Here is a 27,234-nt window from a genome sequence, read left to right on the forward strand (position 1 = left end):
TCAATGTCGATAGCTCGACATACAGGAAACAGAATTTCTCCTGAGCACTGAATCAATCACATAAACAATGTTTTAGACATTGGGTCACATTAAAAATGAATCATCCTGCATGTGGTATGAAAAGTTTTGTCGTTTAGGTCCCTTCCACAGCTTCCTGATTTTAGAGGAAACAATTAGGTATGCAGAAAATCTCCATTGGTGACTATGAAGAGTACCTACAGGATTAATGGCTTTTTAGTATGCTGGGGTGGAGTAACGTTGGAAGACCATTTAGGAATCAGAGTATCATCATGTCATAATCAGTGTATTTGTGTATTTTGCTTATCACCAGTTCGCCTTGACCACAGTGGGAATAATAAGGTCGACAGACAAATTGAAAACAGTTTTATACAGCAGATATACCATGGCTTATATGTGTGATTCACCACGAGGGCCTGCTTTCAATATAACAGTGACTGGTGGCTGCTACGTTCTATCGCTCACATTCACACACACACTGCTAGGGGTCTATAAATAAATGATATGTAGGATAGACACAGGCACACACAATAAGATAAAACCTAGGGGGACTGCTGGGAGACTGACTGTGACATATTATATGCTAGCTAAGCCTGTTCAATAATCCACACTAGATATCACAGCTAGCCTACACACATTTATCTATAGGACCTGGAGATAGTCTGTGTGTGTGTGTGTGTGTGTGACTTGAAGGTGATGGTCATGCGCGAATAGGCTTTAAGCACCAATCGGCTCTTTGATTGGATCTTTTAATACTCGCAGAGCAGATGACATCTTTGCTCTGTTGTCTCACCTCCTCAGTTTCTACTGTATTCTGGTACATTCCTCTCACCTAAGTTATGCATGCTCTGCATGCACCTAACTTAGTCATTTATATTCAGTTGAAGTTACACAGTCTTTGCTGTCATTCTGTTCTGTGCCATATAGTTATGTATAGGTTGTCCCAAGGATTGGATCATTTGGACAAACAGATTGCTTTCGGATGCTGAAAATCCAAGAGGTACACATCAAATATTTTTCTCTTTTTTCTCACTATAACAACTTGGAAATTCTTCCTTTGGTTGAATGCTGATAATCCAATGATGATTCCTGATATGAAGGTGATCCATGATGTGCCCCTTCCTTTCCTCATTCTTATTCATTTCCTGTTTGCCAGACTGTTTTCTGGTACAATGGCCCAATTTCCCTACCGCGGATGACTTCAAGTTTTATCTCCAGCTCTCTCTCCATTGTCCTCTCTTACCCCCAGCCTCTCCTCTCCTCTCATGTCTCCCCCTCTCTCTGCTCCCCTCTCCTAATACCTCCAAACACAACATATTTTCTCCTCTTCTGTGATAAAATCCCTCTCGTCTCATGCACACCAGCACTGTATGCTAATGTGCCGCGAAAAAGGAGCTCAACTTTAATACAGTGAGGAGTGTACCTGCATACCAAAAGAAATCTGCTTTGACAGCAATGTCCTGTGAAGATAGCTGGTGACTGGGTGAGAATGCAATAACACAAAAAGGTTATTTGCCCTGCGAGGGTCCATCGGCGCAAATATTATTGGGTCCCTTACCTTGTGTCAGCATTTTCCTCTGTCTCATTAGGACTAAACCTGGATCAGTGACTGTGAGAAGATATATAGATGTGTGTGTGTGTGTGTGTGTGTGTGTGGATGCCTTATTGCCCTTCATTTTCTTTTCAAATGTGCACATATGATAACACCCTGTGAAATGTGAACAAGGAGGTTTCTGGATTTAATGATTGCATTGTAAATTTCAAAAGCTAGGACATGTACTTACTTCTAGTCCAAATCTAACATGAGCCGAAAAGGAAAAATCTGCATGCTAAATCCAAACCAAACCAAGGTCTAGTTGAGTCTGTATGGAAGCAAAAGACCATCCATACTATATCCTATAACTAACACCAAAAATTACCTCCTATTTTTATGTTCTCCCTGACAATACCCAAAGTGTATTATAATCTTGTCTTATAATGTAAATGTCTAATGTGTCCAATGGCTGAGCAGAAAGTTAGCTCTGTCCTATAAGCTGTGAATGCCCAAACAAATGGCTGACTCAGGCCCAGATAAAAGTGTTCTACTATAAATGTTTCCAAAGCGAAAATATTATTGTACTTTAAAAACTACAGCGTGGACACTTATAGAGAAGAGTGCAGGCAATTACGACCAGGCATTAACTTGCTACTTAGTCCCTTTCCAGCACCCCTGGCTTTCAACGGCCAAGCACTCACAAAAGGCCAGCTTGACATTTTCAAGAGAAAAATGCCCTCCGAAGAGGTCCTGTCTAATTACACAGGACACACACACACACACAGTTTCACAAAGACATGGAACTATAAGGGCTTCCACTAATACAGACTGGCTGAATTTTATAAGACTGCAGTTGAAAATATGTGAACTTTTCAGTGTAACACGCATACATTCTGCATCTGTATAAAACATAACAGGAAGAAAAAGAGTTGAAAATGATTACAACAGCACTAAGATGGAAGCCAGTGAAGCAGCACAACACACTGCTGATATTGAAAGACGACCATATGGAGAGCTTATGATAAAATGAGATGTCCACTATTTGAATAAATGGATGTGACAAAATGATTAATGGCACACACAGATATTTTAGTATGTGCTTTTTTCCCCAAGTAGAAACAAAAGCACAAAAAATACAACTGACAGAAACATGTACTTTTTATCCTGGATCTAACAAAATAAATGCTTCAGTGATGGTGCCAGCTGTAGTCTATATAAAGGGATTTCCACTTACTGAAGCCGTTGAGGTCCTGGTTGGAGGTGGAGAAGGGGTCATCTTTGTGCAGGGTGCTGACTTTAGTGGTACTCTTATCAGCAGTCGTGACCGGTCCCATCTCCCTCTGCTGAGTGGAGCTGCTGGCACTTTCCTTCTGCTTTTTTGCCAACTTCCTACAGTGGTGATACAAACATGCACATGCAAACACACAGGCATGAGTATATTTAGTCTATAAATCCAAACAGATATGCAAACAGACATACACGAGTATACAGAAAAAACATTCCTAGGGAGATGATTCATGGGAAAATAAACAGAAAGAGAAAGGAAATTATATTTTCTTATAACATGCAGTGAATTGAATTACAGAGGAGACAAAACAGCCACATAAGAATGAAAATTGTGTTTTATGCATTTCACTGTTATTATAATTATTATTGTACCATCCAATGCATCTTGGTTAAAGAAGGGGTTTGATAATATAATAGTGAGGAAGGCTGCTGAAGTTTTAACACTGTGAAAAGTCCACTAAACATAAACAAGTACTTCGGGTGCCCGAACCAAACAGCACCTGCAAACTGGCAAAAACGCAACATTTCTATGATACCATATTTATTCATTTCAGTGGACAGATTTTGTGTTCCAGAGCAAAGACAGGAGAAGCTACATGATTGGATGGGGAGACACTGACATGCAGTACTCTGGGAACATGTGGAGCTGCTACACAGACCATACATAATGGTAAGTGTGGTTGTGTAATGACTGCTGATGAGCTGTCCCCAGAGTGTGATTGTATCCTTTGATTTTTTTCCCCCACCCCTCCCTTTTTACAGCTCCCATCTGTTCGCATTTTTTGCAGCAACTATTTTAAGTTTTACCTGAACCTTCAGTTTTGGGTCCACTGAGAGACCAGATGGCAAAAAATGACAGCGACAGTTACAGTCTGACATTGTCCAGCAGATTCACCAGAGCAAACAGAAGCGCCAAGATAAAGCAGATTTTCACTGTCTGGTCCTGCATGTATCCCTCTAAAAATTACCCTGAGGAGTCAGGAGTGTCCAACGAACCTGAAAATACTGGAAGCGATAATTAGTGTGCTTCACTTTATTATGGATGTGACACATTGGTCGCTGCGTACAGAAAGTACAGTGGATTTCAGCTCCTGCAGAATAACGTCTGTGAACTGGATGCCCTCTTCTGCAGGTTGACTCATCTCTACATTAGACAAGAGGACGTCTCCTAGGCTAAGAAAACTGTGCAAACATGTTCAGACTTGCTATACGGTAAGAGGCGAAAAAGGTCATACTTCCAATAGGAGTTTTATATGAAACTAAACAAATGCAGATTCATTGTCTGAATCAAAACTAGCTGCATCTTTTGATTTTTGACACTTGTGCATCTCATGTACATCAAGTTGTTAAGACAGATCACGTCTAAGTAATTAAGAAGCCACAACATGGCATGTATAAAGTTAGAGCCATTTGTTTGTGTTAGTAGACTGAACATGTCATTAATCATAGGGTGGCTCAATTAAATGGATGTTACTGCTGGTGTTTACGCTTAGTCAGCTATTAGAGGAGAAAATCCAAATGACAAACTCAGATGCTTCTCTGTAAAAACCAGAAGTTTAAAAATGCACCACTGAAGAATTTAAGAAGCCACGGGTGCCAAAGCATTAACCAGCATTTTGAGTACAGTGGTGTACAGTTGTGTTCTGTGTCCCGATTGATTGACAATGGTCTACAGCCATGCCGTGTCTCCTGTACAGTGCAGAATGCATACTGAAAACAGGTTTTTATCTTCTGTTTCATTCTATAATACTGGACTACTTTTTCTATGAACATTTGAACTTTGAGGGTGTTTAATCAAAGAGAGAAAAATGTGAAAATGTTAATGCCTGTCTGAGAAACGTGCATAAACATGCATGTGGGCAGCAGTGGCTCAGTGGTATAGCAGGGTTGTCCAATAACCAGAAGGTTGGTGGTTTAATCCCAACTCCTCCCTAGTCACTGTTGTGTGTCCTTGGGCAAGGCACTTTACCTGCATAGCCTCCAGTGCACTCACTGGTGTATGGCGCTCTTTGCTGGGCTAACTAATAAAGGTTTCTTAATTTAACGTAAGTGTGTAGTGAGGGGTTTTACAGCCTTAAAGCATTTATAATAATTAAAGAAATTAAAATTAAAAATAAAGCTGACTACTTTGCAGATTTCTTTTGTGGGTTTTTTTTGGAACGTAACGCCCACAATAAATGAGGGTCCACTGTATTTAGTGTAGAAACTTAATACTTACATTTAATTCTGTCTATTTCTGTAGATGAAAGGCAGCTGGGCCTCCTCCAGGTAACCCAGCATCACATTAGCTATGCTGGAATTCAACATCTAGCCTACCTGACACAGAAGTTTGGTTCCTGTGTAAATGAAACCATGTAAACTGCTTTGTTTTGTGAGACTGTTTTTTGTCACACACAAAATTATGGTAATATTATGCAAATTTACAGTACCTCATATTTTCTGAGCCTTTCTCATGAAACTAGTATGTTCTAGGCTGTGTTTCTTGAAAAGATAGATAAAACTAATCTGCTTCCATCTGCATAATTGTATTACTCTGTTGCCATTGACACATTAACTTAGTGGAATGGTTCATCAAAAGCTAAGTACTATAATTAAGTCTAATAATGAGATTTAGATGTTTAGTCCTGGAAGGAGGAAATAGGTGACTCTAAAACATGCACGCTCTTTCAGTCTCACATCCATTTAGCAAACTTACAGGAGGAACTCATGATTAGCTCTTTGTTATTGTCTGATTCATGCAGTTTATTCTATTACATTGCAATCATTAACAGACATTTAAATGAGGACTGGTAACATGGTTCTTTGATGAAAACAAGTTCAATATGTCGTTAATTACTTTCAATTACATATGTGTCCCTGATGAAAGGAAATAAAAGCATTTTTAATTTGCCAGTGTAAAAAGGTTTTTAAATAACTGTCAATAGAAATTGAAGCAAAGGCTCAGTGTGTCCTTGGTTTGATAGCACTTTGTTTGTGTTCATTAGACCTTGCAGATCAAGGCGATGCATCAATTCCTATTTATCATATCAAGGCATTTTTCGTATAACCTGTACCTCTATATATTTATATAAAAAATTAATTTTGATCGACTTTTAAAGGAACTGACTGCCTAATACAGCCTTGAAAGAAGATGATGCCCTTAAAAGCTTTGGGTTCAGCAGGGGGTTGCAGTGAAGTCCAAGGAGAACCAATAAACACAGTGAGTTTCTTCAACATTCAGTAGAATATACTTTCATATGTTTAATTCATAATGTAATATAATGGCTTCACTTAACACCAGTTAATGTCAAACCAGTCTGCAGTGCGTTGATGTTTTAGTAGCTGCTTTATCAGATTGTGTTTATCAGTCTGTGTGATGCACAGGACTTCAGCATACCACAATAGCTGGTATTTTTAATGGATTTTTTCAGGGTTGAACTCTGTGGCTTTGACCAGTCAGTACCAGACTTACAGATCAGTGTCTCAAAGTGTTGAACTCTCCACCGCAAACCTATAATTTTACTGTCAACAGAGAAGATCGTACATTTGTATATATTTTTAGCACATCTAAATCCAACCACAGTTGGTCATGTGTGTTTTTACTGCTCAACTTCAAAATCTGTAGCTCTTTAGGCAAGTGATGCCATTTATTCCCAGACAAACCCCCAAGCTGCTTTAGCTTATACTTTTTACAGTGTTCTGCCCGACAATACAATCCACGAAGTATATACTTGCATATATATACACACACACACAGTATGCGAGAGCCAGGCTTTACCCACATTGGCCTTGTAAATAAATAAAATAAATAAATAAAGGCAAGCAGTGACAATTGAAAAGTAAAAATTGAACCTCTGTACACAAAGGGTGAAATGTAATGCTGCACTCACTAAGAGTACCGACATTAAAAGTGTCCGAAAAGCAGCATTATCCATTGAACTTAATTGGACATATTTCAGGCCATTCGAAGGTTCCTGTGACTGAATTTTGGATTTTTCCTCAGTGTTTGAACTTTTAACCCAGTTATCAGTACATATGGAGCAGCAAAACATTTCATAGTAATGTGAGAATCCTGCACTGCCCACAAGCTGTCATAACAGAATGACCCATTAACCAAGATTCTCACAGTGTGCACAAGCTGTGTTTGTTCACATCAGTGATTTGCAAATGAACAACAGAATCTATTACTCTATTACTGACATGTATCAAAAACCATTTTACACAGTAAATTTAGCTCCTGTTGAGTCATATAAGATGCTTCTTTACTTTCTTTCTGAAGAGACAGAAAAACCTCCTCCAGAATCCACCAACACATTTTCTTTTTTTCCTTATAGAGTCACGAACGTTATACAGTGGGCAGCACGTGTGTGTGTGTGTACCAGCCTTGGCTGCAAGGAACAAGAAAATGCTTGATCTCCTTGAGAGCTGGTCGAGCACTGGGCATTTTCGCCTGTGAGTGTTACATGTTGCTGCTTGTGAACACTGGGCTGTGAGTGGGCGTGTTTCTCTGTGACTTATCACGAAGCCGCCCAATACGCCTGTATACATGTGTCTCTGGAACTGCATGGTCTTACATAGTCACTCCACAAGACAAGTGAAAAATTCTGTTAGCAGCTTTAGAATTGTGTGGTCAGAGTGATTATTTAGTTACATGAAGCAGAACAATTTAATGTAATGTATAAAATTATTCTTAAGATCTCAATCAGGTAGGGTCCAACTTTTTGAGCTTGTTCTCTGTACAGATCCTACAGCATAATGGTCAGGGTTGACACTACTCAACACACATTACATAAAAAATACCACTGCACATTTCTTTCTAGTCTACTCTTTCAGAAATGATTGATGAGTTTGTCGATGTCGCTTCTCTTCTTTTCTGACCAATCAAAATCAAGAGGGTGTCACGTGTCAACAAAGCTTTGGTACCGTCAATGGTACTCTCCCTGCACCCTTAGAGAGTACTTATTTTGCACAAATGCTGGATTCTTACAAGATTTGTTAGATCAAAAATCCATTCTGCAAGGCTTATAGCCAAACCAGGGGTGGTTTGCACCAATCATCTTCCAATTAATTCTTTCTCTGATAAATATAACAAAAGTTTTTGAGTCTAGCTTGCCCGTCTTCACTGGTATGATTGGTTGATGTTTACTTATCTGTAACATAGCTACCCTATATGGATGAAATTAGTTATCTTATAATCTTAGCTGATAATGTGTAAAGGCAAGCTAGCCAGGTTAATCAGGCAGAGACCCTTAAATACTTAATGTTTATAAAGCACTTCAATCTGCCTGCCTCATACGCATCCAAACATATAAAACACTGCTTGTATTTTCACTAAACTCTAAGACAACATTCAGAAGTAAATCTCAGATTCTTTAAGTAAATTATGCAATATTGCTACTCAAGCACCTGGGTGAAAATGATGTACTGCACAATCATTTAACATGAATGACTGGCTTAGAGCTAATCTTTTAGAAAACAAAGTGAAAGTGTGTTTTGGCACAGCATTGCTGTAGACACAGACCTGCTCTACACGAACACTTCCTCCATGCAGGTTAGAATAACAATAGTCTGCAGCTGTGTATAATCTCAGCTCGTGTCTTTGTTTAAATGGGAGAGTGTCTGTGAGCCTTTACATGTCAGTGTATTACGAGAGCATAAAATAATGTGTGCTTGCTGTGCTGTTTTTCATCTATGATCTCTGTGCTTATGTGTGCATGTGAGAGTGTGCGTGCACTATTGCATTTGTTGAACCCTCCAAGGGTCAGAAAGCAATAAGCAGGAGGTCATATATGGAGGCAACATCTCTTTTCATTCCACTGACTCAAAGAATACCAGCAATAATGTGTGTGTTTGTGTGTGTGTGTGTTTGTGTGTGTGTGAGAGAGAGACCGTGGCTACTATATGTACAGATATGAAATTAAAGCAGTAAGCATATTAGTGTGTGCATGCATGTGGGTGAGTCTGGGATCAGTGATGAGCTGTACTTGCCCTTGAGTACTTAAGCAATTCAGCGAAGAGACAGGATGATGAAAAGCCCCCCCCCCAAAAAAAAGAATGTTAAAAGCTGACACCAAGTAGAGGGTAAGCAGTGAACAGAAGGAACTAGAGAAACACATGAAAAGGTACAAGAATACACAAGGAAGTAAAGTGAAAACAAGAACTGGAGGACAAGACTGGGAGCAAAGTGTTACAGACAGAAATAAAAAGTATAAGACGGGAGAAGGAGGAATGGCCCAGGAAAGTTTCCTCCCATAATCATTTCCTACCATCAACCCCAGATTCAACCGTCCCTCTACTCCACACCAATTTATAGGCGACGGAGCCTCAAAACCTCCTGTGTGATTGGAGCTTAGAGTGGCCTATTCCTGGCTATCTGACTGCACTTTGACAGAAAGTGGGCAGGAGACGACAAGGAGGAGGTGAGCAAAGAAAGGAAGGCCAAATGGAAAAGATGAAGAGATGGAGAGTGAATAAGGAAGATAAAGGTGAGAAAAAAGGATGGAGAGTAGATGCGGGAGAGAAAAGAGAAGAAAGCAGAGACACTGGTAATAGTGATGTAAAAGAATAAATGAGAGAAAAGCCTCCTCGTTCTCCTCCCCACATCTCTACCTATCATACATTCATCCCAATAATGGACTCGTTTAAATGACAAATTCCTTGCATATTGTAAGTGCCAATGAGTGCAACATAATCCTTCTTTAATGAATGTCATGGTGGCAGTTCATTAAGCGTGAAGGTTACCCCGCCAGGAGGCCGCGGAGAGAATCATAGACTACTTTGCACCCCCAGCGAAGTTAATAGTAGGCTGTTTGATGTGTCGATAATGAGAGACGTGTGGTAGATACATTGTGTGTTGACATGCATGGCATAAGATGAGAGGAAGTAAAGCAAAGAAGCAGTAATTTAGATGATAAAAAAGCTGCTTTTTAATGATTGCTCATTCAATTAGGCAAATTAGGCAAAAGTAGCACTTCCCCAAGATCCATGCAGAGAAATAAAGTGTCCATCGAGAAGTGGTTTGATTGGGTGATATTAGTGTCAATCAGCTGACATAACAAAATAACAAACCAAAGTTAAGGTGGAAACAGATGATTCACTGTGGCGACCTCTGATGGGAACAGCCAACAAGTAGAAGAAGAAGAGTTTTGTGAGAAAAATATCTTCTGCACTGATGTGTGTGTTATGTGTGCCTTATCTGATCTGTGACTGGTGTGACTTGTATAATAACTTAATGAACTGGACATTTTGTATTCATTAATCATTGCAGCCTGTTGCCTTTAAATAATCAGTAATTTATAATAAGGAACGCAGTGTTGACAGGGATAAATGAGCTGCTATCATTACACTCCTCTAAGGAGCTCAAGGATGCAGTCTCCTAGTTTAAAGTTTGCCCTATACGAAGCAGCCCATGGCTACTTGTAAAACAAGATCAAACTGTAAAAGAACAATCTAACCATTATACAAATTATCATGTATTGTGTATTTACTCATGTGAATTGGCACGCAGTGTGTGTATCTGCAGCGCCCTGTTAATTTTGCTTATCAACACAGTAAAAATGCCCACACAGCTACAGGTAGCATGTAAAAAGAACCACCACTTGCAGGTAACAAGTATTGTTCCGCCCCAGAGTGTTGCATGCTGGGGGAATTGCATTTATTTTAGTGGGAGCTTGGCGAGTCAACGGGGCAACCTCAAGGCATCCAATCAAACATAGGAGTCGACATTTGTTTTACTTGTCGAGGGATTGACAGAAGCCCTGTATTATGACTAGAATGGCCTGGAATGGCCCTCAGCCATTTGGTTGGCAGCTAGAAAGCTCAAATATCCTCGAGCCATCCTCAGTTAGGGCTGCACAGTGAGACAGGCAGTCAGTCACTTCAGGATGACAGCAGTAGCTCCAGAGGAGGCTGCAGGCAAGGCCCAAACAAACTTTCATCTGCGTATCACAGGATTTAGAGGCAGGCCAGGGAAGGGAGAGAGAGATTGAGGGATACAGAAAGAGGTGAAGAGAGAGATCACGCTTAGGAGAGAGAGGGAGAGAGTACCAATACAACACACACAAACACACACACATCCACTTATTGCAGGACTGCAGAGGTCAAGTTTAAATCCCTCTCTCATCTCACAGCAAACATCCTTGGGCTATCAAAGTGTGTTTATATATGTATATGTACACATGTGCTGAGCTGTTATAATATACTATACTATTCTACTACATATATATAATAGTTGCTAATTGCCAATTGGCAACTCAAAAATTGTGTTTTATTTAAATTAAATCATTAAAACAAAATAAAGATTTTTTTTATTATGGAACCTTGAATTGTCAGGGGGACTAATCTGCTTTGTAGTAATGCACAGTTCCATCTATACGTACTGTACTGTACAGCCTCAGTAACACAGTGCTGTGTTACTGAGGCTCCTAGTCACATTTGTGGTGTGTTTTGGTGGGTTGGATTTAGTATGTGCATTTACATGTTGGCACTTTTTTGGTGATTTAATACACTGAGTCATGTTTAATTTTTTCCGTCACCGAAACAAATTAAACACAGCTGTGACTGTGGAACGGCAGCAAAACTGCAGATATGGCTGCTGTCTGTAATTGTGTGAGTTTGTCACTGTAAAGAAGTCATTTCTTGTGGGGTCAAACAGCTTCGGGGGGGTTGTTTAAGGAGGAAGTTTTGGTGTGTGATTACTGTTTCGCTCAGTTAGGACTTGGCTGCCGATTTGGAGTGAATTTTCGGATGCTTTGAAGACTGCTGGAGGAGCAGGGATTTTTAGAAATTCTCTGCAGGGATTTCTAGGTGATCGCAGGGCAACAGGGTGCATGTGTTTGTGCAGGTGCATAGGCTGTGTGTGTGTATATTTTGTGTGAGCTCTGTGCATGTATGAACAGACAGCTCCTCATTAGTACTGGTTAATAAGCAGGAAATGGCCACTTGGTGGAGAAGATAACAGTGAATTGCATTGACCTTTTAGGGTGAGACACTTTAAGAGACGGGCCGTGCAAACAATGCAGATGAAGTCTGAGCAGAATTCCTCTTTCACCACCAAACTAAGTTCAAGAAAGGTATTTACAATCTGCATGGCTGTTTTGCAATTTGACTGATATTTTGTATGATATTCTATTGACTGAACATGTATTAATAAATGGTGTGAACTACAATGTTGCAGTCTGTAGTATATTTTTTTTCTATACTGACACCATAACTAACTTTGTTTTGCCTGTTAACAAACTGCTAGCGAGCCAATGTAATGGCTTGAGTGTTTGTACTCAAAACTCCCTGGTCTGATCTGGCCAGTGTATTATCTTATATCAGATGCCAGATGCATCATACATTGAGTTACAGCTACCTGTGTGAGCCTAGCTTGCGTGCACAGACCTCAAATGTCATGTCCATCAGTATGAACGTCATTGAGTAACATATCATATAATGGTGCAGATGAAATAGGATGGCTAACCTAAAACTAAGAGCCACAAACCAAGAAGAGCCAAGGCAGGGGTGGTTACCCAGCAAGCTGTAACTATAGACTGTAAAAAATATGCAGCTCCCTGAGGCCAAAACATCTTGATTGGCCCCTGGTGGCTGTATAGGTCATAAACCCCACCTCCTTCATGCTAGTGGGTGGGATTTTTTTTTTGTGGGGGGGTTAGCTGGTTTCATAACACCAAGCTGTGTTCAAGTGCTCATCTTTGGAACATGTTTATATTTAATTAGTTGCGTGAGTGTGCAGCAGGGGGCTGTCTCTGATTGCTGGTTTCTTAGTTACAGTACAACATACATGACATATAAAACATGCAATTGTGTACAACAGTAAACATCTGTTGAATCAATACTAAGGACGCCAGCTTGAACGCACATGCAGTATATGATCTGTTCTAATATTGCACATGCATTTTTGAATTGAATACTATTTGACATTATTGCTGATCAATTTATGTTTGCAAGCTGCTGAAGAGTTACATTAATGCGTATGTTTAACATTAGATATGTGGATTGTGTTGTATCACTACTCATATTTGTTGGTAATCTAAGAATGTATGTTCCTTTACAGATGTGATTTGATGCCACCTGCCAAATGATACAATGTGACTGAGCTGTTGTTTGTTGGTTTTTCTACCAAGCACCAAGTGAGAATGTGTCTTTGGCAAGTAATCATTGAATTTCAAATAGCCAATTGGCAGCTAAAACAAAGAGGCTATGACATGCTGATTCAGTCAGGGCCAAGTGGCTTTTTTTGTTTTTTTCAAATACTTTGTTCTCAAATTAACCAAGGTGTGGTGCGAGTTAAACATGATGCAAGAAACAAGACAAAAAAATTTAACAGAAATCAAGAAGGTAGTCATCAAGAACAGATCATGGGCTGACAAAGGAGTTATTCCTGATGTGAAATCTCTACTTACAGGTAATAAGAGTAGGAATAAGCATGTCTTCTGAAGCATGGTGAGGTGAGGCCGATGATGACAACAGAGCAAAACCCAGAAGAAGGACAAACACATTGGATTAGTTCATTATTTGAGTGAAATCTCTGACTGGTTGTTTGTTGATATTGTCTTCCTATCCACCAGTCCATGTAACGCCTACATGTCCTCATGAAAAGATACCTGGATATATTGTTACAAATGCTGAGTGGTGTGATTATTGTTGCTTGTCTGGATTTGGTCTTTACCTTTAGAACATAGGCAATTAAAAGCATATAAGGTCATCCATTGAAGATTTTATTGTTCTCTCTGGTGAGATACTTTATTGTATATCAGCTGTGAAATGGTCAGCAGTCAATCAACTAAAGTAGATCTAATAAGCTCTATGACTTCTGAAATGATTACTTCAGTCTCTGAAGAAATTGCTTTATTTTGTTTATTAACTTTAACAAGATAAAAACAATTCATCCATCAGTCTTTTGAATGATAGGTAAATGTTTTGGCATATACTATTAGAGTAAGTGGGTAATAATATGTTTACTATCATTTGAAATAAGGTAAATTACAGTAGAGCTACACTGTGAGCATTTTTTGTGTATTAAGTTATGTATTCATAATATCTGTCTAGAATTTAACCTATAGTTGTACCAGCTGTACAAAAATGCTTATTTGGGGTCTGTGGGGAAAAAAAATAAAGGTAATCTCCCAACAAGGCACCACTGATGCCTCCATCACCAACAGGATGGTCTGCAGATGGACATGAGATGAAGAGTGAAAGAAAAGACCAAAAGGCAGAAGATGGAAGAGGAAAAATGGAAGACAAAGGGGCTCAATAGTCAGTGTGTGTTGTGTAATAATGACATGACACAAGGCCATGAGGTGACACAGGAAATCTTTAAAATAATAATTTCTCACAAAAAAGTATGATTATTATTATTGAAATTTAGACATTGTAGCAACGCAAGAAAAACTTTAATCAAAAGTTTATGTCCTTTCCTTCTGTCCTTTACTTGATAGCACAGCCACAGATCTATACCTCCGCATTCCACCAATATCTCATTCATCCATATGTGTGTGCGTGTGTGTGTGTGTGTGTGTGTGTGTGTGTGTGTGTAACACTGGGCTCCCTGCGGTATCGCTGTAATGGTTTGTTGCCAACTTTTCCCCCTGGCATGCACCCTTCATCTGGTGAGAGGCCAGAGATTGGGATCTCATAATATCTAAGGACACACATACACACAAAAACACACTCACACTTCATCAGATCAAGTTTCAATACAAGGGGAAAGTCAAGCAGGGCTGAGAAGGATCAATACTTCCGTTCCTATTTACAGAAGGGCAGACCTCACATCTATCTATCTATCTATCTATCTATCTATCTATCTATCTATCTATCTATCTATCTATCTATCTATCTATCTATCTATCTACAAATAAAGAAAAAAATATATGATATATATGAGAAAGAAAAATGATGACACATGCATATTCTTATCACACTGCCGTGTCATTTCAGCAGCCTTCATGCATATGCTGCTTATACACTTGTGCACTCACACCATTCACACCTAGCTTTACACCTTTTTCTTCAACCTACCTCACACACACACACACACACACTCACACAGTCATAGTCATAACCCTCTTTAAGAGCTCTGCTGACATTGTCCTTATGATATTAATAAAGTGCAGAGCGCTGAGAGCCCAGCTGTAAAAGCCACAGCCGTTAAAACTGGTCATAAATATTAATACGGCGTAGAAAAAACACTCCACCAGGCTGTGAATGACTGTGTGTGGGAGAGAGAGAGATAGAGAGAGAGGGCGTGATGTCACTGTATGAAAGTTAATGAATATCCTTGTGTGTGTGTGTGTGTGTGTGTAGGGGCAATTATACCTAGATTCAGCAAAAATTGAAAAAAAAAAAACTACTGATTGATTGCATGGCCATATTCCTATGGAATGTGAGAACAGTCATTTAGTAGTTTAAAGATCAGCAAAGGCCATGCATACAGATTGCTTTGGTGAAAGATTCAATTTTAAACTTTACATTCATGTTGACATTTTTTTGACTGCATTTTTCTTTTTACTTCCTGTTTCAGGTAAGTAAAATAACATGTTTTGGCTTCAAATAGATCATTTCAATGTTTAAATCATTCATGTCATGTCTTAATAGCATATTTGTCATCAATCAACTGGGTGAAAGTAGCATCTGTATTACATTTCACACTTTTTCCTTGCACCTGTGTAACATGTCAACAAAATGTCAGCAAACAGAGCGGGAGTGACTCATTACTCCTGCAGGAATGTAAACAATGTGGTGACTACTTGTATAGCACGTATTAAAGGCAGGCCAATGCTTTTTTCCTGGCAGCGAATGAGTTTTAATTCATTTGGACCTTCAGAAATTCTCTCAGATATGAATGACTGTTCTGAAAACCAAACCTGCTAAAGGTGGAGAAGCATGTCTAAAAACATGGTACTACAAGGACGCTACACAGTGTTCCCGAGCATCTGCCATAGATGAAGGAGACGGTATAAATTGTGTCATCTCAAAAGTCAAACATTTCAGTAAACATCTCAAGCTCCTCAATTTTCCATCTAGCAGGAAGATCCTAGAAATGTTCCAATCCAAAGCACTGCTGCTTCTATCGTGGACTTAAATGAATACTATCAGCTTAAAATACACACATACACACACTAAGAGCTCTCACAAACCTTCACACTGACAACATGGCTGCTGTTTATCATACCTATAAATAGCGTGTCATAAAGGAAAGTAGAAAAGGCTTTTGGGTTGGATGAAAAATATCTGCACATGTACACTAGCGTACAATCTGTCATGTGAACACCCACGGGCTGGCACCAGGACATACGCAAACTGGAACATAAGCCCATTTGTTAACAGTAGAACATACTGCTGTCACTGGAGGTTATTGGTAACTAATCTCATCCAATCAAACAGACAGGATGGGTGGAACATAAGTGTATGCAACATAAGCATGTTAGCAAAATGTCTTCAATATATGTATGTGTGGAAAAGTCAAATTTGTTGAAAAGTGAGTTCATGAATACAAGTCTGAAGATACAAGTCTTGAAGTTTCTCTTTATATTTAGTTCATTAGCACTGATATAACACCCCTAATTAGACAACAAGCCAAATGCATGTGGACATAGATACAAATAAGGACACATGAAAATTACTTTTATCATAAATAGACGTCAGAACAAATTATTCCTCTGTTGGAGGAAGTTTTCTTATCTATTAAAGTTTAACTGCATCTAATATAAACAGATTGTATGTATTATGACTGACCTCATTTGAAGATTTGATGAGGTTTAGTTCCCACCAAAGACACTCACTGTAATTGCATGCACAGCAATATTCTGATATCAACCGAAATAAGAGCATACTCAGGATAAGACATTGCCACCTAAACACCCTGCACCACTCAACTTCAACCTGATTACTGTCATATTTGGTGTAAATTCTAATTAAGACATGTGAAGTATTGTTACAGCAAATAAACACTTGAGGCTGTAACATTACTAGATGCTTCATAATAGTGTCTTATTAGTAGCATATTGTTATTGAGCAACAACTATCACTACTCACAGCTTTGTTTAGCAGTTCCCCTCTGGATTCTTTGCAATTAAAACTAGAATGTGTGATGGTTTCATAACCAAGAGGAATAAAGGTCAAAATAAGATTGTTACTTAAAGTGTTGTTGCCCCAGTTTACGTGTGTGATCATACAGTTTTTGCACATCTGTGTGAGTGTGTAAATGCCATCGCCCATTTTAACAAAGCTGTAAGTGGACAATCAAGCATTTATCTCAGCAAGCTGCAGAGTCCATTATTCAGCAGTGTGTCACATCTGCAGAATCGGGGTCAGGTCCAGCTCTGTTGTGTGTGTGTGTGTCTCCAAGTGTGTCTCTGTTAACACTACTAAATTATCTAAGAATAGGCAAAGTTCAGCATGGAAGCACTCAAGACTTTGTAATGTGTGTGTGCATCTGGATGGGTCCATGTAATTTCCCCCAATTTGTAGACTGTAAGTCTCAGTTCAGCAGCGCACTCAGACACACAGACACACACACTGTCTCTCTCTGTCTCTTCAGACCACTTGGCTTTGTAAGAGTCTGCCATTTGCAGTGGATCGAGTCTGAGTCCATTCCCTGGGCTGACATCAGTTACTAATCGCCTCTTTTCTCTTGTCATATACTGAGATGTCCCGGGGGGACAGTACATTGCCTGTAAGAGAAGATGTGTCCTTTTCACTGTCTCAGTGTGAAGGTTCATCATTTATTTCTTGACTTTTTTACAGTGGGTCAAGTGGATGGGGGTAATTTAAGTGCATACAAAAACTGCAGGTAAGGGCAATCTGATAATTTTCCAAATGAAATAAGAGCCACAGTGGTGGTGTCAGAGGGCATCTCCACATTTCAAATCCACATTTAAAGTAAAGGTTTGATTACTGCTGACTTAGACAGAATTAAGGTAACGGCAGAATTGCAATACATATACACATATACGCACACACACACATACCTATATATATATATATATATATATATATATATATATATATATATATATATATATATATATATATATATATATATATAGGTATATATTTGTGTGTTTTAACTAAATCATGAACTTTTCCTAAACATAAACACGTAATTAGGCACCGCAAACAAATCAAAATGAATTTGGATTCTGTCTTTATGCAACTTTGGCAATGTGATCATAAACTGTCAATCAATCCTTTCTGTCATTAATTCAATTCAATTTTAATTATGTAGGACCAATATAAAGTTGTCTCCAGGTGCTTAGTGTTTAAGGACACGTTGTGTAAAGCCTTATCACTCTAAATATTTATACCGTCACCACAACTACGTACATTTAAATTTTCTTCAGAAAACTCAGTAGCGAGTGTTCAGGTACATGGGGGTGTGTGTAACTTTAAATGCAGACAGGGGGTTACATTGGAGGACTCCAAAGCATTAGCGACCGTGACACAGTGCACAGAGTGGATCATCCTTGAGCCCGGAACAGTGTGGGTGGAGATATTTGTGAAATGCCGCATATCATTCGGCAAATATATTTTCAGATATCTCCCTCTTAATCTCCCACCTTGTGTTTTATTTGTTGAAGCCAAACACATCATTTCAAACCTACAAAGTTGCACTAATTATTTAACCTTTTGCTAATATTGGAGCTGGCTCACTGGTATCATCATTGCTTCTGAAACTTCCCACATTAATTGTTTGCTGAGACTCCCTCCATCTGAAGAGAATGTGGAACAATGCCCGATCTCTCGTCTTTCCATGTATGATATGTATTTTTTTTTATATGCAAATAAGAGAAGTACCGACAATGCATCAAAAGCAAAAATGATTAGGGAGAGACAATCCAAACATCTTTCACCACACAGAGGACACGGGGTCCTCAGAGATAATGAATGGATTTTTAAATGAGCACTTTTGACAAGCAAATAAAGTGATGGCATCGATGCACAAATGACAGGGAAAATGACCAAAAATACAGGGGGGGGGGGTTACCAAAAGCATTTTACATTAGTCTGACTAGTGATTAATAGCAGCAAAACATTACCGTGCCATTTTAAAAGTCCCATTCAAACCCAAATACTCTGCTAAAATGTCACTGCCCTGACACAATTTCACAAAAACAAATGCTAATATACAAAAGAATGAGGACTTCTATAATGGCTTCTATAATAACAAAGAATAAGCTTAAACTCCTTGTGGTTTCTCGGTGTGATAACAACCAAGAGAAAATGACATGTGAGCCAGAGAGTCTAAAATATTATCATGTTTCATGCTCTCAGAGAAAACGGATGTGTAGCTCCCAAAACAACTTCATGTGTTGCTTAGAACAGCACATTCCGTGGCGCTTTTAAACAATGCTGAGATTTGGAAAAAAAAAAGCAATTACCAAGAGTATGTGCACACTGTCAGCACATTATTACTGTTAAAAGGTGCACAGCACAAGCACAGTCCCAAGCTGAAACTGATCTTTATTCCAAAATGAGGTATTTGCTCTTTTCACTTCTTCAAAGTGAAAAATAGCACATAATTTCATCAGATTCTATCAACACACTTAATGATTTCAAAGTGACCAAATATTTTCTCTGCAATGTATCACATCCATTTTCCAGGAGCAGCTTCTAGCAGTAAGATGCATTTGGTGGAAAAAAAATACAAAATAAAAACAAACAAAAATAGTAAAACCGAGGTGAGAGTCACAGTGAGGAACGAAGTGGATGCATTCATGGCTAGAAGTAAACATACAATACCCCACGCTCAGAGTTCTCCATGTGTGAATCTCTCTATCGGAGCAAGGGCAAGGCAGGTACAGGACGGGAGAGGAAGGGGTGGAGCCAAAGACAGGAAACAGGAACATAGAGAGAGACATAAAAGGGCGTGAGACTCGAGTCAGAGAGGTTGTGGTGAGAAAGACATCGGTTTCATCTGCAATGTTTCATTCATGCACTCGTATTTTTGTTTTTTGTGTTGACACTATAGATAGGTGTCCTGTTGGGTACAGTTGGACCCAAAGCGAACTTAATTTGAATATATAAATAAATAAATGTGTACAAATAAAAATGTCACAAGGTAAATGTTGGGCCACAGATAGGTCCAGTACTTCATCTCATCTACGGTGCCTCTGCTCTCATTAACATAAATTTGTTGCACATACCAGCGTGTCTGTGTTGAGAGAAAGAGCAGTGTCAGGCTAAAGAGTTGAGAAACAGATTTAATTTGATTTTTATCTGTTTCGGCAGCCATGAAAAGATCAGACCTGCCCCACATGAGCTGAAAAAGCAGACTTTCTGTTGTAGCATAAATCACCACAATGTGCACAAAGTGTGTGGACTTCAGTCAGTTTCCAAGCGAGGGTGCTGTCAAGTTATATATATATATATATATATATATATATATATATATATATATATATATATATATATATATATATATATATAAAGAGTAGGATTTATCAAGGTGACACATTTCAAACATGGACTGTAACTGGTAGAAATCCCAGAGTTTTATGTGTGACATGAGCAATTTGTCAAATGGGAGCCCATGGACACTTTACAAAGAAAACAAGAATCAGGTGGTGCAAGAAAACATCGGTTAAATCCCTCAAGAGTGGTGAGAAGAAAAGCTTAGAGTGGACAAGAAGCTGTACGGTGCACAGAAAACCCATTTTACACTTCTGTCATTCAGTTGCAAGAAGCTCTCCAATTAAATCCTTTGTGTTTCTGATTACGAACTCAGTCAAGGGATTTGTAGGTATCTGAGAGAGGGAGGAAATGTGACTAGATGTGCATGAAAACAACAAAAAAACAATAAATGTTATTGTTATTGCTGCTCAGATGATAAGAGCTAGTAAAGGAGGAAGGTGACTGGTAGCCGAAATGGATCAGTCTAAGTACAAAAAAACAATGATGATGTCTCATTTGGGAACATGGCAGCAATCTTTCCTGAAAAATTAATTAATTAATACGCCAGGCCTTCAGTACGGTCTGTGAGAGGGACCGGCTTTGCAGAAACCTTTGCTGAACCCGCTGACTCATAACTGGGAGCTACAACAAACTCAGTGCTTCATGTTGCTAGCAATTGCTTGGTTCTGCCTGGTGTAATTTAAGCCTGAGGATATTTGTGGGGTTCCTGTTTGAAAATTTTTATACCTAAAGTACACTCAGGTAATAGAGCAGTCACTGCAAAGGCCACAACGACCGGCCTTCAGCTCTGTGGTGAAGAAAAATGTCTCTGTACACATAATCAGACTGGGCTGACAATTGTTTAAGTTTCTGACTGAGTGAATAACACCTTTATAATAGCAGATCCTGAACTTGTTTAGCAATGTTCATGTACATTAACCCTTAGTAATAGTAGATCAAAGTTAAACACCACATCACACAATAAAAATCAGCTAATTATTGCTTAGAGAGAAGATCAAAGTATGCTGAATATATACAAAATGTGACCTCCTGCAGCTGTACTACATCTACCCACTATTATTTCATCTTCAGCTAAGGTGGCAAGGATTGTGTGGGAAAATATCAACTCTAATAATGCAGGGAAAGTTTTTTTTATGTACAATCACTCAGAAAAGTGTTTTTTAAACTGAACCACAGAGAAACTTAAATGAAGTGCTGCTACCAAGGCCACTGAAGAGTCTTGAGAATAGATTGAAATATTTTTGTGTCTGTGTTTGTCCAAAAAGCAGCGAGTCTGTGCCTGAAGACCCATCTGGAGATCCCACTGTTTCTCAGTCTGTCAGCGTTCTCATGTGTGCAACAATTCCACAGCTCCAACCCCACAAATAACGGCGTCAAATGCCTCAGGAGGAGAATCAGGCCGTCACTCACAGTCGCACAAACGTTCCAGAAGTGAACAAAACAATCACTGCTTGGCAAAGGGATGTACACAACTCAGACTGACGCACACAAGGGAACACACATTCTATGTTTTTTCTCTCCCTCTCCCACACACACAGTTCCACTAAATACGCTGACAAAATGCTAAGATCATGATGATCAGATGCCTGTTGTTTACAAATGAACGTGTGTAGTACGTGTTGAATACACACTGTCTTCACTGCGCTTTGACTTCGCACACATGCACCATACGTGTGTGAGTATGATGCATGTGTGTATGGCTTGCACAAGGACCCAACTCCTGTTTCATCTAGCAGCAGTTTAGCTTGTGGCAGGCCCATTGCTATACAAACAGCACCTCATTGGACATCTACAGTCTCTATATGTTATCAGTATAGACCACATGACAATCCGTTTACCTTGTTTCTACCTGTAATGTCACCATACTCATCTAGTGAGTACCTGGTCCCTGAAGTTCCTGATTTAATTCCTGTTTTTTTCCCTTTAGACTACATTTCATGTAAATTTGTTGTTGTTTTCTTATGTGCACATACACATGAGACAAATGTACAGATGACTCTTTATGGATTGTCTGCCTCTGCTTCTGCCTTATTTGTCAAAACCTTTAAATTCAGGGGAAGCCCTACAGGTAAGGTTTGGAATTAATAATTCAAACACCTTAAAGGCTCAAACACAGCAGCTAATGTAAAAGGGCATGTTCACCAGCCCAGCTGCAAAAGCATTGCATAGCCAGGGGCAACCCTACATACCTACAAAAACAACATCGGGGGTCAGATCTATTTACACAATGCATCTTCCTCCTGCTAACATATCTTTTGGTTGTTGCATTGAGAAAGGTTTGTCTACACCTAACCAAGCAGTTTTAAAGTGGGAAAAGTGGGAAAGAAACCAGTTTCTATTTTTATAAAAAGTAATGTATCATTATAGTAAAATTTCATATGGCGATCTACTTATTCTGTTGTTTCTGTATGAGGATGTGTTGCAGGGGTGAGCTTCAGATAAAATACAACGCATGAAATTTGACTAAAGCATGAATTTTAAAAAGCTTCTAAAAAAGGCAGTATAGCCACATAGTTTTCAACTTGCAGTCACCTCTTCTCAAGTTGGATGGATAAGGTCTGCTTCTCCGGCATCACACACACACACAAACATTACCCACTATTTAGGGAGTGTCAGATATCATTCCTTATTCATCACTTCTCCTCTCAACCTTTTTATGAAAAGTGTATCTTCTGGTGCTGTTTGTTTGACCCCTCAGGGGCACCTGGCTGTGGAAACACTGAATCCCCATTAAGGCTTCAGCCATGTCCAGTTATATTCACTTTTACATTATCAGAAACACGGCCAGGCTTTCCTTAACAAAACACACACATACACACACACATACACAAAGAGTCCATTTGGAACATGTGTAATGGTGCTTTAAATGATTAATTGGACAGCAGTGCGTGTTCACTTCTGGACAAAGTTTTATCACAGAATAATTTATAGGGTTTGAAAGCCATGTTAAACACAGTTAAAAAAAAAATCTATCTGCTCTGGCTAAAGTGTTGCATAAAATATAGATGACCCATGAAAAGGGGATAAGAAATGAGAATCCTCCCACTGTCTGCATGAATTGTATCTTTATTTTCCTGTCATGTGTCACCATGATTCCTCCCCATCACTTAGTATGACTCTGTCTCTCTCATACACCTTTCTACTGTCTTCCTTCTAATTTACTCTTTCTGTCTTTTTCTTCATGCTGTGATCACCTCCATATCCCTCGTGGGTCTTCTCTCTGCCATATTTTCATATGTGCGCCATGACTTTGTTTGACCTGTGTGGGACCTTTATTGCCGAGTGCCGGCCCGGGTTCATGTGAACATCTGAACAGCATCCCAACAGCTTCCTTCTTTTCCTGCTGCTTCATTTCTCTTTTTCTTTGCACCACTGCAGAGATGTTTGCCCTCTAATTGGCTTTTTTTTATGTATATTATGCCCTGTTAGCCTGGTTAGCATCTGATTAGCATTTTCACTTGACCCCAAGGTTAACCAGTGCTGCCTGCTTTTCAATTTTCATATTTTTCAAGCCTCATACATTTTTCTCCCCTCTTTACCTTTCTGTCTGCACCCTCCTCTGAAGTCTCTACCTACACCTTTCTTCCTACATCCTGCAATTTCCTCCTTTGCATCTCATGGATTTTTATCCTCTTGCTGTTTGGGATATTCTCTGTTAGCCGGTGTTAGCCTCTGATTAGCATTGCTAACTGACCCGATGCCTTGTCTGACTCCCAGACCTCTTTTGTTCCATTGTATTGGTTGTAATGTTATATTCAGACTATCAATGAGCTATCTCTAACTTTTCCGTGCTGTGCATGTGTATCATTTGTGTATTCGGGCTCAAATGTGTTATTGTGGTTGAGATGGACTAGAAATTCTAATTGCGAGTGCTATATTAGTCGCATAAAATACAAAGCCTCCATGGAAAAGAGGAAGTTACAGTATGTTTATATAACCTTCATTTGCTTTTTACAGTGCTGACAATGGCAGCTTGTAAGTGAGGAAATTATCTCCCAAACACTGAAAGTAAGATTTTGCATGCGTGCATCCGGTTTTAGTTATTAAGCCCTAACCGGACATCATCTAAAAAGGTTGACTTGAGTCTTGTTTTACTTTAAATATTGTAGCGATGACAGGGTTTTCCTCCAAGTGTGATTAACACATTGTTGCTGAATGTGAAAATATAACAGTGAGGTACACCTGCTGCTGTGATGACACAGATGGGAGATAAGCAAAGTCAATCCAGCTTGGACCTACCAAACCCACTAATAAAAAAGTGTTGCTGGCCGACTTGGTTTATGCAGTACAGTCAGTACAGTTACAGTCACCACCTTTTAGCCTCTCTATTGATGTCACCACAGATTTAAGACTCTGGTAAACAGAATGCACAGAACACATTAACCTGATAGGCTTCATACATATAATGTTATTTCTTTTGGCAACCACTTGAATGTAACAGACATTCAGTATTAAAATGAATTGTTCTGCACTGCAGCTTTTACAAATATTTTACACTCCTGTATTCACAGAGTCTTCTGGCAACAGTCAACATCATTTTCCTTTCAAATAATCTAAGTACTGATTTATAATACTGATCAAACCATCATCAGTGTTTGTCAATTCCTTCTGAAAACAGTCCAGCAGTTTTAAGTCAACATAGTTATTTATTTGGATGTTTGCTTGCACCGCCTTAGGCAGTCAGGCCAAGTAATCCTCATGTCTGGATGTTTTCAGATTCACCTCCCTGTGGCTGTTTTATTAGTGCATGTAGTTTAAAACACTACACACATTTTAATATCTTTATAATCTTCCTTTGCATTGCTGTAATTTTTTTTAATAGTGCACAGTTCTGTGTGCACCAAAGACAAACACAGATTGTAAAAACAGTAAAGTTGTTTTGTGGCACACAAAATGATGACACACACAAAAATCAAACCAATGCGAGTGATAGCAAAACAAAATGTGAAAGCAGGATTTAGGTGGAGTAGAGGGAGGTGGGGGGGGGGGGTGATGTGAGGGCGTTGATGGATGGAGCGAAGAGAATAAGAGAAAGAAAAGAAAGGCAGGTGATGGTGGCGAGCCAGTGTGCATGTTAAAGACACAGAGAGCTTTGCATGTCTTACAAAAAGAAAGTGGTAAATATCTAATATCTGGGCACCTTTGTCATTATTATTTATTTTGCCTTTAAGGGGTAGAGGATTACGCATATCACCAGGCTGATACATTATTCTGACTTTTTATACTGCCTGAATAAATGAAAGTTGGCTTTAACAATCTAAACTATCAATGTATCTAATAAATACAAATTAGTATTTTTGTTGACTGGAACTGAAACTAACTTTAAAAAAAACTGTTTAAATTCTGCTTCAGTCTTTCACGTTCATGTTGTTTTAAGATCTTTACGCCTGAAGATATTTACTTTCTCCACGGTCCATGTCTGTAAAATTAAGCATCTGTTACTATCTGTCCGCACATATTAATTTCTACCCACATATAAAGTATGAGGACACTTCAAATTGACAATATGAGGTATATATATTAATTTATGTCTTTTATCCTCTTCATATAAATTAAAGATGCTACATGTAGTTTTTCTTTTAACTCTCAAAACCCCACAAAAAAACACCAGGGTGTTCAACTCTCTAATGGGCCTTCAATGCAATATTTGTGTTTAAAAACTAAGATTAGAAATGTAACACAAATCACTTTATTCTATATGTATTCTATATATTGTTTCATGCGTTTACGTTATACTGCACAAAGATATGTTTTAGTTCTCCTTAGTTCTAGCTATGATTATTCTGTTTCCATAGATGTGCAGTACTTTAAATTGTAGTGAACATGAGCCCACAGTGACTAACAATTACAAAATGGGGTTCTGAGGTTTAATCAGCAATAGTCATAAAGATTATTGGTAGCCTCTATCTTGTGTTCATACACAAAGTCTGATAGTCGAGCAACTGTCTTGTTTGTGTTTTGATAGAATGGATGTATATAACATGATACATGTAGCATCTTTAAGCTGTTACTCTGTCACAACCCACCTGCGTTTGAAGGTGAGGACAACTCCGAGGAGGATGATGATGAACATGAGGATCCCCGCGATCACTCCAGCCATCTTCACTGTGCTGTCCACCTGCTTCTCTGGCTCCATGGCATCTGAATCCTGGGTGGATGCGCCTACATGCACACAAACCCGCACACACAGACACACACACACACAGGTACGCAGATAGTCACATTGGTAGGTAACTTTAAACACAAAGCCAGGCACAGACAGTGACATAGAAATGGTCATTAGTGCATGCTCACAGCTGAGTTAGGGCTCAAATCGAAAAAAGGCACTTATGAATGCACACACAGACATGTAAATACTGCAAACATACATAATGCATACACTTAATCCCAAGGTGAAGATGAACTCTAAACACTCATGTGTGAAAGGCCAAACACCAACCATGAAAACCATGCAGTGGGAATGAAAATATCACAACATGCTAATGAGAGGAACACAGAGGAACAGCGAGCCAGGAAGGCATTGTGTATTTCCAGGAACACACACACACACACAGAGGAGAGCTTGTTCAAAAATAAAACTTTGACCGGGATGATGCTATTAAATTCTGCATTCATAAATGAGTAATGGTGTGAAAAAGTGTTATTGTAATCTGATTTTAAAAGTGAATTCATCCATTATGAATGTCTGATTTTGAAACAAATGGTTAAACGTATATGAATGTGTGAGTGACAAGTTGTTTTACATTCCTGAACATCATTCATTAATTGCACTTATTACATATATTTAAAGTGAATCTACTTCAAAAATCAACAACTTTGTAGCCATTGCATTGTGATTACAAGTATTATTATGTCTTAAGGATGAATCGATAAACCAGAAAGTGGCTCAGGGAGCAACATCTTCTTTAATGTGAGGGAGCTGCATACACCAGCAATGTTTCCAGAGGACCCAAAACAGTGATGCACCAGGGTGGGCTAATAATAATCAAAAGGCTGATAAT

At 38.9% G+C, this 27,234-nt stretch overlaps 1 protein-coding gene across 1 annotated transcript in view; it reads right to left on the reverse strand.

Annotated features, from left to right (window-relative positions):
• Nucleotides 1-27,234, reverse strand: part of LOC114435538 (receptor-type tyrosine-protein phosphatase T-like) — a 257,192-nt gene that overhangs the window by 52,626 nt on the left and 177,332 nt on the right. The window contains exons 17-19 of the mRNA XM_028405262.1: nucleotides 26,260-26,395; nucleotides 19,562-19,594; nucleotides 2,787-2,941 (exon numbers count right to left, since the gene is read on the reverse strand). Coding sequence (XP_028261063.1) covers nucleotides 2,787-2,941; nucleotides 19,562-19,594; nucleotides 26,260-26,395 — 324 coding nt within the window. The remainder of the gene's footprint in view (nucleotides 1-2,786; nucleotides 2,942-19,561; nucleotides 19,595-26,259; nucleotides 26,396-27,234) is intronic.

The sequence above is a fragment of the Parambassis ranga genome, chromosome 5 (assembly GCF_900634625.1).
Source record: "Parambassis ranga chromosome 5, fParRan2.1, whole genome shotgun sequence".
Classification (NCBI taxonomy): domain Eukaryota; kingdom Metazoa; phylum Chordata; class Actinopteri; family Ambassidae; genus Parambassis; species Parambassis ranga.